The sequence below is a fragment of the Peromyscus leucopus genome, chromosome 14, assembly GCF_004664715.2.
Source record: "Peromyscus leucopus breed LL Stock chromosome 14, UCI_PerLeu_2.1, whole genome shotgun sequence".
Lineage (NCBI taxonomy): Eukaryota > Metazoa > Chordata > Mammalia > Rodentia > Cricetidae > Peromyscus > Peromyscus leucopus.
The window spans coordinates 13,371,758-13,391,316 of NC_051075.1; the positions used below are offsets into that span (position 1 = coordinate 13,371,758).

The 19,559-nt window shown below is 38.3% G+C and overlaps 1 protein-coding gene across 3 annotated transcripts in view; it reads left to right on the forward strand.

Annotated features, from left to right (window-relative positions):
• The window catches only part of Pnpla8 (patatin like phospholipase domain containing 8), a 69,339-nt gene that overhangs the window by 23,392 nt on the left and 26,388 nt on the right, over positions 1–19,559 (forward strand). For 2 of the 3 annotated variants that reach the window (XM_037210510.1, XM_028882740.2), the window contains exons 2-6: positions 1,011–2,137; positions 2,228–2,377; positions 8,131–8,282; positions 14,998–15,092; positions 17,638–17,809. In XM_037210510.1, coding sequence (XP_037066405.1) covers positions 1,100–2,137; positions 2,228–2,377; positions 8,131–8,282; positions 14,998–15,092; positions 17,638–17,809 — 1,607 coding nt within the window. In that variant the 5' untranslated portion in view covers positions 1,011–1,099. The remainder of the gene's footprint in view (positions 1–1,010; positions 2,138–2,227; positions 2,378–8,130; positions 8,283–14,997; positions 15,093–17,637; positions 17,810–19,559) is intronic. The other variant, XM_037210511.1, reaches the window with a different exon arrangement.

A 19,559-nucleotide genomic window follows, 5' to 3' on the forward strand; every position in this document is an offset into this window, starting at 1 on the left:
ATGTTTGCACAGCAAACACCTTACCCACTGAGCCATCACCCATCTCCCTTAATTTAATGAGAAATTACTGGATAAGGGAAATTAGGGAGCCTCTTTAATGAGAAGTTATTACTAGATAAGGGAGATAGTCTTGACATGGCCATTTCTTTTTTTCTTTTCTTTGGTTTTTCGAGACAGGGTTTCTCTGTGTAGTTTTGCACTTTTCATGGAACTCTCCCTGTAGACCATGCTGGCCTCTAACTCACAGAGACCCGCCTGCCTCTGCCTCCCAAGTGCTGGGATTAAAGGCGTGTGCCACCACCACCCAACTGACATGGCCATTTCGTGCTCTAAGCTGGAAGTTCTTTAGTAACCTGTGTATTGCCTCAGCATTTAATACCATATCCACTATGGTTTTGAGCATTCTATAAATGATTCACAACAGATGAGATAAAGGTCTCACTCTTGTATTCAGAGTGCTTAGAGTCTAATGTCTCAAGCTAGTAAAGAATTTAATAATAATAAAAAAGAGAAAATAGTATAATTTAAAAAACTTAGTAGGAAATGTCTCTGATTTCTTCTTTTAAATGTCCTACTCCCCAACTTCTCACTGACATCTGCACCGAGCCTTTAATTATTTTCTCTTATTTTTAAAATTAAATCTCACCAGCCATATTGGAAATACAGTAGTTCATCTTTTAAAATTTTGTATATTGTTATTTGTTATGTGTTTGGGTGTTTGGCCTTCATGTATGTCTGCGTACCACATTTGTGCAGTGTCCTCAGAGTCCAGAAGTGTGGGTATCTATCCTCTGAAACTGGGGGTTGTAGACAGCTGGGCTGTGAACCTTGGAATTGAACCTTGGGTCTTCTGCATGAACAGCAAGTGAGCTTTACTGCTAAGCCGTCTCTCCAGCCTTATTTCATCTTGTTTTGAAATTTTTTGTTGCTGTGATACAAAATCATGTGTATAAACTCAACTTTGATTTTTAACTTGAATACTAATTAATCTTTTTTTTTAACCATTTCAGGTAAGAACATGAATTATGGAATTTCTTAAGTGAAGCATTCAGGAATGAAATGAGAGAATGTCACATAGAAAATAAGTGATTTTTAAGTTATGTCTATTAATTTGACTGTAGATATATATATTTACCTCCTTAGTAATTCAAGAAGTCTTTGTGGGATTTGGAGAAGCAAACAGCTGCATTTTGTATGTTCTAAACATGACTGGCGAATGACCCATATCAGTGTGCACAGAGATTTTCACACAAGTAGGAGAAGCTGTCAATGGAGCCGAGGCGAAGCCGGCTGCAGTAAGCGCTGGCACTCTCCAGGCAGCCATGGCTTACATACTGGAACTTTGAAACTTAGCACCTCTGCTCCCAAGGGACTTACAAAAGTGAGCATTCGTATGTCCCGGATTAAAAGCACTTGGAATTCTGTTTCAAAGGCTATTTTTGGCAGTCAAAATGAAATGTTTTCACGGTTAGCTCAATTTAAGCCAAGTTCTCGAATATTAAGGAAAGTGTCAGATAGGAGCTGGTTAAAACAAAAAAATGTTAAACAAGCCATTGAATCTCTGAAAAACTATAGTGACAAATCAGCAGAAAAGAATTCTTTTGCCGAACAGAAAAGTTACATTGCAGATAAAGAAGAAGACACAGATAAACGGAGCCTTTTCCATTACACATACGGTATAACCACCAGATTTGGAGAGTCATTCTACTTTTTAGCGAACCATATTAATTCATACTTCAATCGCAAGGAAAATATGTCTGAAACAAAGGAAGACAAACATCTTCAGGACAAGTCAGACCTTGAAGAAGAGAAATCCAGTTCTCCTGCCCCTGACATCCTGACAGATGGGCCAGACTCAGGATCTCCCCTAGATGCTGGGGACAAACCTTCCAGCCCTAGCCGCTTGCCTGAGGTTCTTCCAGTGTCTGCAAAACAAAGTATTGCTAACTTCCTTTCTCGTCCCACCGAAGGCGTACAAGCCTTAGTCGGTGGTTACATTGGTGGGCTTGTACCCAAATTAAAGTCTGACTCAAGGAGTCAGCCAGAAGGAGAGGAAGAGCCTGTGAAAACTGAGCAAGCTGTTAGCAAAGACAAGAAGGCAGAGGAGAAAAAGCGTGTGTCTCTTCAGCGAGAAAAGGCAAGTTGTTTCTCAGGGTGGGCCTAAGAAACATTAACCATTTATAGAATAACTTTATCTCCTAATCATGTGTTTCCTGTGACCTTGTAGATTATTGCAAGAGTGAGTATTGATAACAGAACTCGAGCCTTAGTTCAGGCCTTAAGAAGAACAGCTGACCCAAAGCTCTGTATTACTAGGGTTGAAGAACTGACTTTTCATCTTTTAGAATTTCCTGAAGGAAAAGGAGTGGCTGTCAAGGTAATTTCTGTCTAACTTATTTAATATTTGTCATGAAATAAAAATTTTAATAAACCTTTTAAAGTGGGGAATGCAAAGTCTTTCTCATTTAAAAATTGTTTCAAATCACACAATATATTTGGTAATTGCCCCATTATTTTATGTACACATTAGGCTAATGAATTACTTTTGTTCTGTGACATAAATTCTGCTATAATTGTGAATATCTATACTTGGAGTTGAGCATATATAAAAATGGAGCATAAGTTTAAATATGTTAGTTGCATTGCCTAATAATTGTCAGATTCTTAATTGCAGTGCAGTACGTTTTTACTATGTAATCTTTTTTCAAAATATGAAATAGCCAGGTATGTAATACACCTTCAATTCCAGTATTTGGGAGACTGAGGCAAGAGGATCATTAGTGTAAGACCAGCCTAGGCTATATAGCAAGACTCTGTCTAAAAAGAAGACAGGAAACAAAGTATAGAAAGCCATTGCTGGTTTTTATTCACCGTCCCATGGTGCTTTTACATTTGAAGTCCAAACATTTTAACTAATAATTGAATTGGTAAGCAATTAGCTTTCCTCGCTTCAGTATTCTGCATATAGAGTAGTGAACAAAGTTTAGACTTCATTAAATAGACCATTTGAAGAGAAGCTAAGTGACCAAGGAAGATGAGTCTCTGTGTCTGTACTAAGTTTACTTGTATGTTTAATGATTTGGAAATACCATAATGATATTGTTACAATTTCATTAAAAACTTATTAGTGCTTTTTTTTAAAAGTCTACCATACAGACAGTTGTTAGTTCATACTTTTTCTACCTTCTGTCTTGCTGAAAAGTTTTTCTTTGAAATGTACCCTTCAATAGTTTTACATTGTCTGACACATACATAACAGAGCTTCAATATTTCATATTTCTAAAATTTGAGATTTATATTTCATATATAGATGTATCTTTTAGAGGTACGATTTTGAAATATATGTGTTCTTTTAAAGATAGTGTTCATGTCAGGTATAGCCAGAAAGGAGAGATCTAAATAGAATTACTATTTTAGTTCACTGAGCTGTTGTAACAAGTACCTTATACTGGGTGGGTTACATCCAATAGAAATCTGTTTCTCATAATCTGCATACTGAGAGGCCCAGAGAAAATTGCTGGCAGATCTGGGGTCTGGTGAAGGTTTGTTGGCTATATGATTCAGCTTGTGACTAGTTATAAGGCATCATCTCCTTCCAGCCCCCTTCTCAAGGTCTCTAATCTCATACTTGAGACAGAGGTCTCATGACCTAAGCACTTCCTGAAAGATACTACCTTATAATATTAATTCACCAGGAACTAAGTTCTGATATGAATTTTACAAGAGACCTAGCATTCAGATACAGCATATATTTTAAAGAATGACTTAACAGCATCTTATTCAAGATTAACGTAGATATGTTTGAGTCAAGTGAAGTTCACAGGCTCAGCATAGAAGCGAACAGAACATTGCCTGTGCCCTATAAGTCTTCCTCACCTCCTGTATTCTGCAGAAAAGATTAATTTGGGCTCCATGTGTGTTTGCTTTCTTTCCCATGGCACATAGATAGGATTTATTCAAAGTGTGGTAGGTAGTTATAAATGGTCCATCCTTGTTGCTTGTATTTATTCTGGTAGGTCACAATTTATTCTTTGTACTGTAATGGATTTCTGGGTAATTTTCAGCTTTAGTCTGTTAGGAATTGTCTTAATAGTTGAACTGTTGAGGATTCTCTTATATTTGAGAACTGATCCCAGATCAAAGAAACTTTCAGAACTGAGAAGAAATGTGGTATAGAAATTCAATTCAAATCAGTCAGGAATGAAAATATAGGTAGTTGGAAGAAAGTTGCCACATTTCCCCTAAATACTAATTTAATAACAATGAACGGAAGAAGTTGCATTATGTGTTGCTTGGCTGTATACTTTGCCCACTCAGCTTGTTTTTGCCAATTTCGCCTAATGTTTTAAGCAGGTTTTTTTTTTTTTTAATCTTCTTTGTATTCTTCAGATAGATTCATTATGAAGTTTAGCCCGACCTTAAACTTGCTATGTAGCTCTTGCTGGCCTGATCTTCTCCCACCTTCTGCTTCTGCCTTTCAAGTGCTGGGTTTGTAGATCTGCACCACCATGTGGGGGTTAACCAGCTTTTCTTCTGGTTGATGCAGTTCTGTTGTATGTTAAGGTTACAAGTTCTCTAGGAGAACGTGTAAGTGTACAGTGTCTTACCACCTGTGCTTATCTTTCAGTCTTTTAAAAAAATGAACAGATACTAGTTTTAATTTAGCCCAGTTTATATGCGTTTATGTGTTGTATTTAGTAATATTTCAATCTTCATATTTTTCCTGATAAGTGTAGCGCTCACCCACTCATCAGAGAAGCTTTTTTTGTTTTTTCAGGGAAAATTGTAGCAGTGGTAGTTGAAAGATTATGACACCCAGAGACTCAGGATAGTTGCTTCTAGATTGTGTCCCCTGGATAGGACAGGGACAGTGTACCCAGGAAATCACAGCTGCCTGAACAAGACAGGCATAAGATAATAGCAGTTGAAATGTTATGTGGGTTGGCGAGATTCCACAATGAAGAACTACAGGCAGTCAGTGGCTGCTAAGAGAGGGAGAACCAGTTTCCTCCAGGGAAGAGCTCCCACATGGGTTGTTCAAACCCAAGCAATCAGCCCCTGGACACATGTACATTCAGGCAAAGCTTAATAGAACTCAGTAGGTTCTATATTCTCTCTCTCTCTCTCTCTCTCTCTCTCTCTCTCTCTCTCTCTCTCTCCTCTCTCTCCTCTCCCTCTCCCTCTCCCTCCTCCCTCCCTCCCTCCCTCCCTCCCTCCCTCCCTTCCCCTCCCCCTCCTCCCTCCCTCCTTCCCTCTCCTTCCCCTCCCTCCTCTCTCCCTCCCTCCCCTCCCTCCCTCTTCCTTCCCCTTCCTCTCCTCCCTCCCCTCCCTCCCTCTCCCTTCCCCTCCCCCTCCCCTCCCCCTCCCCCCCTCACAAACACACACACACACACACACACACACACACACACACACACACACACACCACTGCCACCAACAACAAAGAAGAAGAGGTCATGAATTTGGGAGGGAGGGGAACATAAGAGGAGAGGAGGAAATGATGTAGGTGTAGAACTTATATATGAAGTTCTCAAAAAAATGAAATTAAATTTTAAAAAGAAAAAATTTTTTCCTACCCTAAGTGTTTTTCTGGGTTTTCTTTAAAAATTTTGTTTTACCTTTCACACTTGTGTGTATTGTTTATCTAGAGTACATTTGATTTTATAGTGTAAGGTAAAAGTTCTGATAGGTAATATACATGTCCAGTTGAACAAGCAACCATTTATTGAAAAAAAAAAACTTGTCATAAATGAGGCAATTATTTATGGGTCCATTTTTTGTAATGGTCTATTTCTGGACACAGTATTTCGTTCTGCTAGTATATTTATCTATTTTTGCTCCAGCACTGTACTTCCTAGATTACTTTAACTTTATGATAAACTTAATGTCCAGTTTTGTAAGTCTTTTACCTTTGTTCTTCCTCATAATTTTTAACTCAGCTTTTCTTTTTTAATAAATGACTGATTTTAATTTTTTAAAGCTATGTATATGCATGTGTGTCTATGTAGGTACATGTGCATGCAAGTCAAAGTTGCCTGTGGAGGCCAGAGGAGGGCACTGGCCCACTAAGAGCTAGTTACACGTAGTTGGAAACTACCAAATGTGGATGCTGGCAGCCAAGCTCAGGATCTCAGCAAGAGCAGCATGTTTCTAACCACTAAACCATCTGTCCAGCTTCCTAGCTTTGCTATTATTTTTCTTCCTTTTCTTTTTTATTTATTTTTATATGTCAGTCTGTGGTAACAGGTGAATCTGGTGCCCTGTGGAGGCCAGAAGAGGGCCTCAGATCCCCGGACTGGAGTTACAGTAGTGTACTTCCATATGGGTGCTGAGAATTGAAACCCAGTGGGAAGTTCAGCCAGTGCTCTTAGTTACTTACCAAGCCCTACAGCCCCTACTTTGGCTATTCTTAATCTGCCGTGTTTCCATATGAATTTTAACGTTAAACAAAAAGAAGAAAATTATGCTAAGATTGCCTTGAGTCAGTAAAACATTTTATGGTAAATTAAGTATCAGTTTGATCTTTGTTTTCCATCAGTATTTAAAAATTCTAAAGTGTGAATGCCTTATACATTTTTCGTCAGGCTTATTTTGTTAGTTTATAACTCTGGTGTTTTGAAGTATAATTTTATTAATGTTACTATGATTTAAGCATCTTTTATTGGTAATCTTAATAGAATCACCCCTGATTTTTGACTGTGTGATACTGATTTGACATACATCATGACTTCTGTATCTTTCAAAAATTACTTAAGCTCTAGATTTCTTTTTCTAGAGAGTTACTTCGCTCCTCTGCTGACATACAAAATGGAACACTATCACTAAGTTAGGACAGAGCTGAGTTAAAGATGATTAGAGTTTGGGGAACACCTCTAATTTTCCCTGTTTTTAAGGTATATTCCTGGCCTACTACCATGCCTTAGGTCATACAAACTCAGGAATACAAAACATTATCTTGTGTTTCAGAAGCCTTAAGTTTAGCATTTTCCCCCTCCTGTGCATCCTACTGAATTAAGTTGAAATCAGCTGCAGTATAAGCTCCCCAGGCCTTCAGTTTTGTCACACTAACCTCGTGGGAATACATGCTTAGCTGGGTTCTCTGTTCCTTTGTGGCCCTCTTTAAACCAAGCGCAGCTTTTCTATCCTTTGTGTCTTCCCAGAACCAGCAAATGCCTGAAGGGAAGAAAGCAAGTTTCTCAGCTCCAGGCAGCAGCTGCCGTCTTCAGATGGAAAGCTGCTCGCCATACTACATTATCAGCTCAGTAGTACGTTTGAAAGGTGGTCTTCTTGTGGCTGCTCTTGGCATGGGCATGGACCTTTAACAAATTGTTCCATCCTAACCAGAATGGAAATTTGCATATGTAGCCTCCACCATGGTTCAGATTCCTATAGGGGTCCTTTGGAGCTCAGTACTAGCTAGGGCAAAAAGCCAAACACCAAAACTAGTATTTCAGATTTGTTTGGTCAGAAAAAGAAGCAAGTGAGTAATGCACTGGAAAAATTATTTAATACACAGCTCAGTTTTTACCTTAAATTTATGTCAGCTTTTTGTCGAAATTACTAATTATATTAAGAGTTTATATATTTTCTCTATTGAGTATTGGATGTTTTCTTTTTTTTTTTTTTTTAAAGCAGTCTTGCTATGTATTTCAGGCTGGCCTGAATTTATTCTGTAGCCCAGGCTGGCCTCAAACTCACAATCCTCCTGCCTTAGACTCCTGAGTGCTGGGATTTTAGGGGTGTATTATACCACTTGGCAAACATTGTACATTTCAAGAAAATATTCAGCCAGAGGCTGAGTTTTTTGTTGTTTTTTTTTTTTTTTAACCTCAAATTAGGACAAATATATGCTAAATTGTTACTGGTATTAGCATGTCATAAAGTAATCATTTGTAATTACAGAGAAAGTAATAAATACAATTGATTTTATGATCTACTCATGTCAGCTAAAAATACTTGTTTTCTTTTTGTTACAGCGTGTCACTGTTTAGCACAGGCTGGTCTTGAACTCCAGATTTCCCTGCCTCTATCTCCCTAATGTTGGGATTCCACATTTGTGCTACCATACCAGCTATATTTTCCTTCTTGGTTTGATATAAGTAACAAAGTTTTTTTTTTTTCTTAATGTAGGAAAAAATTATTCCATATTTATTACGACTTAGACAAATTAAGGATGAAACTCTTCAGGCTGCAGTTAGAGAGATGTTGGCCTTAATTGGTTATGTGGATCCAGTGAAAGGCAGAGGAATCCGCATCCTCACCATTGACGGTGGAGGAACAAGGTAAGGCTAGAGAAGTGGTGTTTACAACTACGGCTTGGTGCTCAAATCCTAAATGGTCTTATAATAAAAAACCCAGAGCCAGATACTGGGGTAAAGGCTGAAAGATCAGAGAGACAAAGGACCAAGCCACTGCCATGTCTCACCTTGCCAATCCACAAATCATCTGTTTGAAAGCCTTTGAGACCTCAGCCGAAAAAGCTCTCTAGCCAAAAGGGTTTCAGTTCCCGTGTCCTCATGCCTCATATACCTTTCTCTGCCCAGCCATATTACTTTCTTCCTAGTGCTGGGATTAAAGACACTTGTGTGCTTCCCAAATACTGGTAGCAGAGGCATAAGATCTCAAGTGCTGGGAATAAAGGCGTGTGACTCCCAAGTATTGGGATTAAAGGTGTGTGCCACCACTGCCTGTCTCTGTTTCTCTCCTAGACTGAATCAATCTCATGTAGTCCAGGGTGAATCTCTGTCTCCCAGTGCTAGGATTAAAGGTGTGTACCACCACTTCCTGGTATCTTTGTTTAATCTAGTGGCTTGTTCTGTTCTCTGATCTTCAGGCAAATTTTATTAGGGTACACAATATATCACCACAACAGATTTAATTCAGTTTTTGAGATTTTACTATAGTTATCATAAAACCAATTTTTTAAAATTTTTATTTTTTGAAACAGGATTTCTTTGTAGCCTTGGCTGTCCTGGAACTCCCTCTGTAGATCAGGCTGACCTCAAACTCACAGAGATCCTCCTGCCCCTGACTTCCAAGTGCTGGAATTAAAGGCATTTGCCACTACCACCCAGCCATAAAATCGGCTTTTAAGTAAAGTATAAAGCCACTTTTACTTATGAACATAAAAGCTATATTGTGACATATATTTGGGTCACTTGTTATTTTGATTTAATCTCTTTTATTATATTGCAGATTTGGTCTTTAGGAGCTTACCAACCATTCTCTCAAAAATTTAACAATGTTTTTTTTACCTTAATAGTGTGTTTATTAGGTGATGGTTAGAAGGAGTGTGTAGATCATCAACTTGTTGCTTCTCCCTGTCTTCAGTTGATGCCAGTTACGGTGCAATAGAAAACATAAGAATAAATGCAGTCTTTGTTCAGTAGACAGTTTCACTGTCAGTCTTCACTCTTACTCTCTGCAACACCTGTGCTTATTCTTTCATAGTTTACTCTGTCATGGTTTACCTTGTTTCTAGCCTTGTCTTTTGAACCTCTTCCCTAGAATTGTCTATGCTAGGTTCTTGTTTCCTTTGACTTTCTGCCTTACCTCTGATTTTACTATGTACTTGTATACTGTTCTGCGTTCGAGCAGTGCCTCCTTTGTGGCATTTTACAATTCTACCTGGCAAGTCCTTAGCATGAATATAAAGTGAGGCAGTAGATAAGAGAAGGAAACTAGTTTAGAATCTAGGCATAAGACAGTTAATTACTAACCTTAGATGATGGTCAATTCTGAAGTAGGAAGAAAAGATATTTAAGAAAATTTTGAAGAAAATGAGACTAGATATGGTAAAAATCAGTTAAGATAATTTTAAGTAGGAACCCTGTGAGTGGTGAATGGAATTGCAGAGACAGATGATTGGTATTGGAAAAGAGGTCTGTTTGAGTATGTTGAATGTAAGGTTACATATCTGTAAGGAGATGCCCAGCTGTCAAAAAAGACCCAGCTGAAGAGAGAAAAGTCATAAGAGATTTTAATGGATATTTTGCTTTTAGAGTTACAGGGTTTAACCATAGCTCATGCTGTCCTCCAACTGTGATCCTCTTCACTCGGCCTTCCCGGAGCTAAGATTACACGTGTGCATCACCATACCCGGCCAGCATAGTGACTGTTTAATGGGAAAGTGAAATAATCCAGTAATTATTATAAAGGTGTTCTTTCTTCATGTGTTAATATAAAATGAGTAATGGTTGAAAAGTGGGAACACAGGAATAGTCCCCTTTGTCATTAAGTTCAGGGGAGTTGGCATGGGTAGTTTCATTCATTGAGTTAGCTGGTTGAATGCCCCTGTTTTCTAGAAACTTGTATAGATATTGGGAACATTGAGTAATGATACAGACAAAACCCATGTCTTGATAATGCTTGCATCCTAGAGGAGAAAAAAGATAAGCAGGAGAAACAACAATGTGCTATTGGTCTTTGTGAGTGCTCTGAAGGAAAGCAAAGCAAAGTGAAAGCAGAGGAAGAAACTTTAATGATTGACTTCACATAAAAGAATTCGTATTTACCAGTCTGCAAGACTATTACAAGTCATCAACATTTCTGTTTAAAGTGAGAGCTACAGTGTGTTGGAAGAGACATTAGCTATTCACTGCTGGTGGGAGTGCAAACTCTGGTGTACTCGCTGTAGAAATCATATGGAGATTCCTAAGATAGCTAGAAATTGATCTGCCATATGATACAGCTGTAGCACTTCTGGGCATATATCCCAAAGATATACAAAAGAGATACTTGTTTGTCCATGTTCATTACTACTGTATTCACAATAGCTAGGAAGCCGAACAGTCTAGATGTCTACCAACTGATGATTAGATAGTGAAAATATAATATACAAATGTAATTTTATTCAGCTTGGCAAAGAAAACTGAAATTGTGATATTTGCTTATAAATGGATGAAACTGGAATGCTGAATGAGGAAACCCAAACCCAGAAAGACAAGTGTCACATATTCTCTCATATGTGGATTTTAGGTTTGTGTTTTTAAAGTGGAGTACCTGTAGAAGTCAAGAAACTAGAAATGGGCCATTTGGGAAGGGGAAGAGAGACCTTAAGCCAGGTTAGGAGAACACAGGTGACAAGTATGAACCCAAATGGAATGAGGGTCCTGAGTAGCAAGGTGTCAAAATGGGGGACCAGGGGTGAGAAATACAGAAGACAAAAGCAATAGCTGGGACTAGGAGGTCTTGCATATGCTGATGACTTCTGCCAAGCACAGTTACTAAGTACAGCACCCAGTCAGTACACTGTTAGTGGGGGTGGGGGGTGGGAGGTGGGGGGGTGGCCAAGGTCAACAGAGAGCTAAATCAGACAATATTGGCAAAGAGAACACAGGATACCCTTAGACACCACAGCCCAGGAGGAAGAGTCCAGTCCTCAGAAACAGAAACCTTGACTCCTTCAAGGCATAGCTCCAGCCTAAAACTGACCTTGTCAAATCCAGTCCTGGAGAAGGACACAGAACGAAGTTTTTTGTCTTTTTGTTGGGGCCTCTGAGAAAGTCTTGGGTTAGTCTGGCTCCACACGATAGGGGATGGGAGAGTAGGGCAGAGGATGGGGTGGGGACAGGTATAATTAACACTAATGGTGTTTGAATTGGGGTTACCATAGAAGAAGGGCAGAGGAATAATGGTTCTCCCAGAAGCCATAGGTTATCAAACTAAAAGCTCTAGATATGGGATACCTCCCTTCAAGTTGTTGGTCAGGGGTTTCCAGACATCCTCTCCAAACAGTACAGGCTAGTGCCATCCCCCTTGGTCACCCTCCAGAACATGATGGTAAGACCCATGCTAAAGATATCACATATTTTGGCCATCAGGCCAAGTCAAGTCTATACTAATTTGGAGTTTCTTCCTACTGGTTAGAGTTGATAGTGCCAGAAGGTGCTGTGTAGGCTGCTGGGGAGAAAAGGCAACAATGTTTTTGTGAAACTGAGCTGCATAGGAACCCACTTGGCAAGATATACACATCGATGCACTAGTGACATGTTATGATAGTAGCCAGCAGCTTTCTGATTGGGTTTAAGACTTTTTACACCGGTGGGAACTTATACCTGATTCTGTAAACCTGACCAGGAACCAGTGGCTAAGGTCATAGGCCCTGCAGGATAATCTACTAGTATTATACTAAATGGACATAGCATCAGACTGCCTTCTAAATACTTGTAATTCATAGATTAGTGCAGCTTTCAGCCCATAACAGAGAACTGCGGTGGACTGCAGTTGATATAGAGACCTGCAATCAGTGAAAGTGACATCTCTATCACGCTTTCTTCCCCCAAGGCTCAGGGAACATCTTGAAGAGAGGGCAGAAAGATTATAAGAACCACATGTTGGAGAAGACTGCTCTGAAATAGTCTTCTGAATACTGTGTAGGGTTGAGTACTGTGTAGGGTTGAACACTGTGTAGGGTTGAGTACTGTGTAGGGTTGAACACTGTGTAGGGTTGAGTACTGTGTAGGGTTGAGTACTGTGTAGGGTTGAATACTGTGTAGGGTTGAGTACTGTGTAGGGTTGTATACTGTGTAGGGTTGTATACTGTGTAGGGTTGAGTACTGTGTAGGGTTGAGTACTGTGTAGGGTTGAACACTGTGTAGGGTTGAACACTGTGTAGGGTAGAGTACTGTGTATGGTGTAGGGTTTTTGCTCTTATGAACTTCCAGAAGCTATAGTTGTTTACCCAAAATACTCACAAAATCAAGCCATTCTCCATTCCAATATGGATGCAGGAAAGATTCTTTAGTAAGACCTCATTCTTAGCTGAGAGCTATCAGTAGCTAATGGCTGCAAGAGAAGGGATAATCAGTTGTCTTTGAAAGTATGGTCTCTCTCAGACATAGTTCCTATACTCCATTGGGTGACCCTACATCCATTCATGTAAAGACAGCACTAATTGAATAGACAGACAGACATAGACAGAGGTGGGGATTGAAATAGGAAGGGAGGTGTAGAGGGGAGTTCCAGGAGGGGTTGGAGGAAGGAGCGGGAGAATGAACAAAGTACATTGTATACTTGTATAGAATTATAAAAAAGTAGAGAAAATAAAAAAGCCATTTGTCTAAGTATTTAATCTTATAAGAATTTTGTGAATCACACAGAGGACATTTTGAAAAATGTAGTACTGGGCTTAGATGAAGGTAGGTTTAGATTCAGTCTTCCACTGGAGGTATCTAGAAATAATTCTGGTTGTCACACTGAAGGACTGCCATCCTATATGGCAGAGGAAAGTTCCACAGAACAGTATTGACTGACCCAGAGAGTTCCACATTCAGCAGTTGAGGAACTTGGGCTAAAGAAAATAAGAGAATCTAACCAGACAGGGAGGTTTCTTTTGAAGCACTAAGGTTCAAGGGATTTGAAAGAGCCCACACATTATTTGTTTGATTTGTTTTGTTTTGTGAAGCAGGGTCTCACTGCAACCCAGGTGGACTTGCAACTATCTTTGTAGTTCAGGCTGTTCTCCAACCCACAACAACCCTCTGCCTCGGCCTCCCAAGTGCTGGGATTATAATGGTATGCCCACACACCTGATCCGAAATCTATATTTTTTTTGTTAATTCTGAACTCATTTATAAACACTGCTTTTTGTTGGTTTATTTTCTTTTTTTAAATAAAATCACCCCTTTCCCCATTCATATATGTACTTAGAAAATTTGAGAAGGAAAAACAAAAGACAATCCATAAATAAAAACTGCAGTATTCTTTTTAATATTTTGATTTATTTTCTTCAAGTCATTTTCTTGTGGATATATACATGCATGCTTAATTCCTTTGCAAAAGGTAATGGATGTCACAATGTTAAATCTACTTTACACAGCATCGTCTTTAATTCTTCATGTCTCACCTGAGTCATAATACAGCAGCTCTTTTATAAGCAGTTGTCTAGCAACTCCTGTAATTCACCTAACTTACCACAGCTTACAAAAGGGGAAAACAAAGAGTCAGGCTAGGTGTGCTAGTTACAACACTTTCAATCCCAGTACTGAAGAGGCAGAGGCAGGGGGATCTCTGATTTCAAGGTCACCCAAGACTATATAATGAGACTATGTCTCTAAATAAGTAAGCCAAAAGTCACCATTTTTTGGTCTTCTGCTGTTATTTTTAGATATTTTCTAATGACCTCTGTTAGCCCCATCAAGCTACAATTTGTAATCTTCCATTGTCATGTAGTACAGGCTTACCCCTCATCATATACTGGGAATTGAGCATGTCATTGTTTGTTAGAATTGTCAGCATATGTGGTATTTCTGGAGTAAGCTAAAACCCCCTGGACTGCTTCATTTCACATTCTCTTGTGAAGATATTTACTACCTTTAGTAAAGATCTAGAAAGGAACAAAGTGTAAGTAATATTAACTAATAGACTCTTAATGTAGAGGATCGTTCTAAGTTTATTTTTTTTTTAATAAGTAAAAGGTAGCTTGAAATTCTGACTAGTGAAAAATAACTAAAAATATATAGGATTATAGTTGACCAACTATATTAATAAAAGAAGAAAATAGTTCACAGTACCTCAGAATTATTGAGGATGATTTTTTCAAGTGTTTTACAGAATTGAGGTTTTTAAAAATATAATATTGGCATATCTTTGTATTACTTAAAAACAATACTACACATGTGTAAGTATGCTGCCATAGCACAGGCTTGGTATTTGTATTTTGAAGTGATCCTAAAATTTGGTCAGATGATTATTTTTATTAGCATTTACTAATTGTACAAAATAATGGGATTCATTATGATATGTTATACCTGTGTATAATATACTTTGATCATCTTCAATTTCCTGTTATATGGTACCCTCTTCCTCTACCTCATTCATTAACTCTATTGTTTTCTCTTCTTTTTCTTATTAGGTCAGATTATTTTTATTTGTACTAGTTTGTATTATGTTTTCATGTTAGATATAAACTGTAGAAGCAGTTTTATAGAATTGTTTTATTCTATAACTTGAATTTCCCTTGAAACAAATTATCAATTTGTGTTTTCTTTTTCATAGAGGTGTGGTTGCTCTTCAGACTCTGCGGAAGTTGGTTGAACTTACTCAGAAGCCAATTCATCAGCTCTTTGATTACATCTGCGGTGTAAGCACAGGTAGTTATCGTGTGCATGGGTGTGTTCCACCTGTGGATTGATTACAGCAAGAGCGTGAGGCACAGGCCTTCTCTGAAATGACGGCATTAATTTCACAACTTTAATGAGGAATAACCCTTTATGTCATGAACTTTTAAAACTGCTTATTGTTTAAACATGTAACCTTTTATGTTCAAGCATTTAAGAATGACTTGTTTTTATTATATTTTCAACAAGTCACATTGACAAGGAATAATTCCTAGTTCCTGCTCCTTGGCATAGTCACCATAAGGAGATGATGGCAGAAGGAGAAGGGGTAGGTAGTCAGACGGTCCTTGAGCTAGTGTGAAATTAAGGTGGTAAAAGCTGTGTTGGTTTGTAGGATGTCGATGAGTAACTTGATCCCTATATTATTTATATGGTGGTTTGAAATAGAACTTAAAGTGACAAATGTGTCTTTGGTTTTGAAAAGCTACTTGTAAATATTGTCAGTTGGTAGATGTATGAAATGGAGGTTTTATGTTTGTGTAGAAGAATTTTCCTTGAAGTAACTGTTAACTTACTTTACTCCTTGCCTCAGTTTCTCACTTTAGTGTGCTCTTCACAAGGTTTATATCTATCAATGCTTCATTCTTCTGAATTATGGTAACTATAAAGATCACTGCAAACAACCAGAGATTTCCCTGCATGATTAGTCTTAAGAAGGTGCATTCCCAGAGTGCATGCTAACTGTTGTCCAGTTGCAAAGACTGAATGACTAGAACTGCGGCAAGAATGACCCATGGGATGACACTCTGGAGTAAGGAAGCACAGGGTTTCAGGTGTTAGCAAGCATGGAGAGTGAAGGCTAGAAGGAAGAAAAGAACATTGCTCTGCAGAGGTCTCTTAGGATGTTACATTAGACATGGTTTTTTTCTTGTAGATTTCTTTTAATGTGTTAGCATGTACTGTGACGTAAAACAAGAAAATAAAGTACATATCCAAAGGTAATTGATTTGACTGAAAGCTTCTCAAAGGACATTTCCTCAGACTAGTGTTGCTTGTGGGTTTGTTTTGAAGTATTCCCCATTTCTCTTAAATTTGGGATGGCCCTGGCGATTAAATACCTAAAGGTGGCTACAAACTCACTTCTTGCTTTGGCTCTTGCTGGTTGACTGCCGGAGTTGAGCCCCTCAGCTCAGTGACCGTCGTGATGCAGCATTGTGTAACAGGTTTCTGTATCTGTAGCATTTTTTTGCACACAGTTTCTAACTTGTAAGTGCTTCATAGTTTATCTTCTTTTTCCATTTTGTTTATTCCTGAATTGGTTTTATCTCTGATTTTTAAGAAGTTAACAATACATATTTAATTTAAGGGTGGTGTCCTTACTAGCTTAATAAAATTAGTTCATTTTTAAAATCTCTCCTAGTCTTTATAGTAATTCTTTTTAAAAAGGAAAGCACTTTTCTAGCACTAGTGAGGCAGAGGCAGGAGGGATGTCTATGAGCTTGAGGCCAGCCTGGTATATATAGCAAACTCCAGGACAGTCAGGACTATAGAAAGAGACCCTGACTTTAAAAAAATTATTTCAAATTTTTTTTTTAACAAATTACTTCTTATGTTTATTAAGGATAATTCTCCAAATTAAAGATATTTTATATAGTTTGAGCCATAACATTGTATTTTCAAGTTATCAGTTATCTAATCTTTTACTAGAATGATACCAATTAAAATCAAATGAATAAACTTTTCAGGGCTGGAGAGATGGCTTAGGGATTAAGAGAGCACTGTCTAAATTCCTGCAGGACCAGGGTTCGATTCACAGCCATCTCTAACTCCAGTTCCAGGAGATCCAGTGCCCATTTCTGAACTTCGTGGGCACCAGGTACACATGTAGTGTGCTGACATAAGTGCATTCAGAACACTGATACATATCAAACACAAAAACTTTAAAACTAGGAAACATTTAGACTGTATTGTTGTTTATTTCTTTATAGGTCAAGTAGTTAAGCAGGTCTTTGCCTGTTTTACTTCTCATACCTCAACACTCCCATGTTCCTCTTTAGTTCAGTTAGGCAAAGTAGAACCACTAGGTGGCAGCATGTCCTACCAATTACACCTGGTACATAAAGTGGTCTGTTTAAAAGAACATCCTAGAATATTTCGTTTCTTTCATCACATTGATTCTAGGATCTAACTCAAGGAGAAGTTGCTTAATTAATTTATGAATTCTCAAGTACAGATTCTTTTACTTGCCATTTCATCTTATATATGATCTAATCTAGTATAAAACAACATTTTGATATATTTTTAAATTACTGTCATCGTCATCTTGAAGTCAATGATACCTTTCAGTGTCATCTTTTGGCACCTGGAAAGGCCTTTTACGTGTATTAGTCAAGTATAAGGGACTTATAAATTATAGTTCTTATTTATACCCATTTCACAGATGAAAAACTTAGGATTCTGAGAAGTGATTTTAGAAAGCATCAGATCTAGAGTTTCAGGAGCTTGGTGGCTCAGAGTCATGTGTGATTGTAAGAGCAGTTGCATCACTACTGATAAAGACTAAGAATGTTCTTTTCAGGGGCTATATTAGCGTTCATGCTGGGATTGTTTCACATGCCGCTGGATGAATGTGAGGAACTCTATCGAAAGCTGGGTTCAGATGTGTTCTCACAGAACGTCATTGTCGGGACTGTCAAAATGAGTTGGAGCCATGCATTTTATGACAGTCACACGTGGGAAAAGATCCTTAAGTAAGTTTTAATTCTTTTGAAAATATTTTGGTTATATAGTTTATGCATACTAAAATTTGAAAACTACAGGAAATACAAAGAGTAATATTATTCCCACTAATTGGAAATAACCACTATTACTGTTTTGGTGAGCCATGTTCTAGGCACAGATTCTTGAGTTTGTGTGTGTAAGATCTGCATGTAGAAATTATAATTACTGTTTTTGCAATGTGTAAGAAAGTGTGTATTTCTATCTATATGCATGTTTATGTGTGTGTGTGTGGGGGGGTGTTCATGCACATGTGTATGTACATGCAAGTGGAAGCCAGAGTTTGATGGTAGGTATCCTCCTTGGTCACTCCACTTTATCATTTATTTATCTATCATTGTGCATATGTGTGTGGGCATGCATGTGCTATGGCACACACGTGGAGCCAGAGGACTACTCTGTGGAGTCAATTCTCTTCTTCTACCTTTTCATGGAGTCGAGGGATTAAAGTCAGGTGGCCAGGCTTGGGAAGCATGTGCCTTTACCCACTGAGCCATCTTCCCAGCCTACTTTAGTTTTGGAGACAGAATTTTTGACTAAGCCTGGAGGTCATCAATTTGGTTAAAGTGACAGGTCAGCAAGCCCCAAGGATCCACCTGTCTCTCCCATTGCTAGAATTATAGGTCCACCCCTGGCTTATGGATTCTGGGACCTGAACTCAGGTCTTCATGCTCGAGGGCAGGCATTTTATAGGTGGAGTCCTCTCCTTAGCCCTTAATAAGCGCCTTTTTTAAAAACTATGAGGCCATATCGTGTATAGATTGTATGTGTATACTGCTGTTTTTCTTTAATGACGTACAGTTTTTTCTTAAGTCATTACTCTGAAGCAGACAGTAATATTCAAATTCCTTCCAGATGCAATAAAATCAAAACTAGAAATTTAAATCACCTCAAACTTATTATTGAAAGCTGTGGAACTTGTAATATACTTAGTGTTTTCTTGATTAGATTTGTGTGTGGCCTGTGGGTGAATGTTTGTGTGTATGGTGTACATGTGTGGGTTCATGCATACACATGTGTGCAAGTGCAGGTGGAAGGTCAGCCTCCAGTGTCATTCCTCAGGCACCTTCCACCCTTTGCTTGAGACAGAATCCTCTCATTGGTTGGAGCTTGGCAAGTAGGTTAGGCAGGTTGGTCCTGAAGCTCCAGGGATCCACCTGTCTCCACCTCTCATCTCACCATTCCTGGAATTACAAGCAAATGCCCAGCTTTCTCGTTTGAGTTCTGAGGATCCAAACTCAAGTCCTGATGCTTCACCCACTGAGACATCTCCTTAGCTCATTATGTTTTTTCCATATATTTTGTATAGCTGAAGTTATTTTATACTTGTAAATTTGTATCCTTTCCCTTGTTTTCAATTTTATTAAAACTAGTAGCACCTTTGAAAGACTTCACTGTACTTTGGAGTGTGGTAGTATCATATTTTCTTAACCTTCTAGATATTTATGAACATTTACAAAATTTATATTTTTCTTTGTATGGTAGAAAACTAAATTTAAACTTCTGCCAACATTTCAGAATGTATCAATCTTGTTAAAATATAGAAAACATACTCATATCTCATTTGTTCAAATGCTGTTTTTTTTAAAACAATGAAACATTAAAGAAAACAGCAGGGGTCGGGGATTTAGATCAGTGGTAAAGCGCTTGCCTAGCAAGTGCAAGGCCCTGGGTTCGGGCCTCAGCTCTGAAAAAAAAAAGAGAAAACAACAAAAATAACCT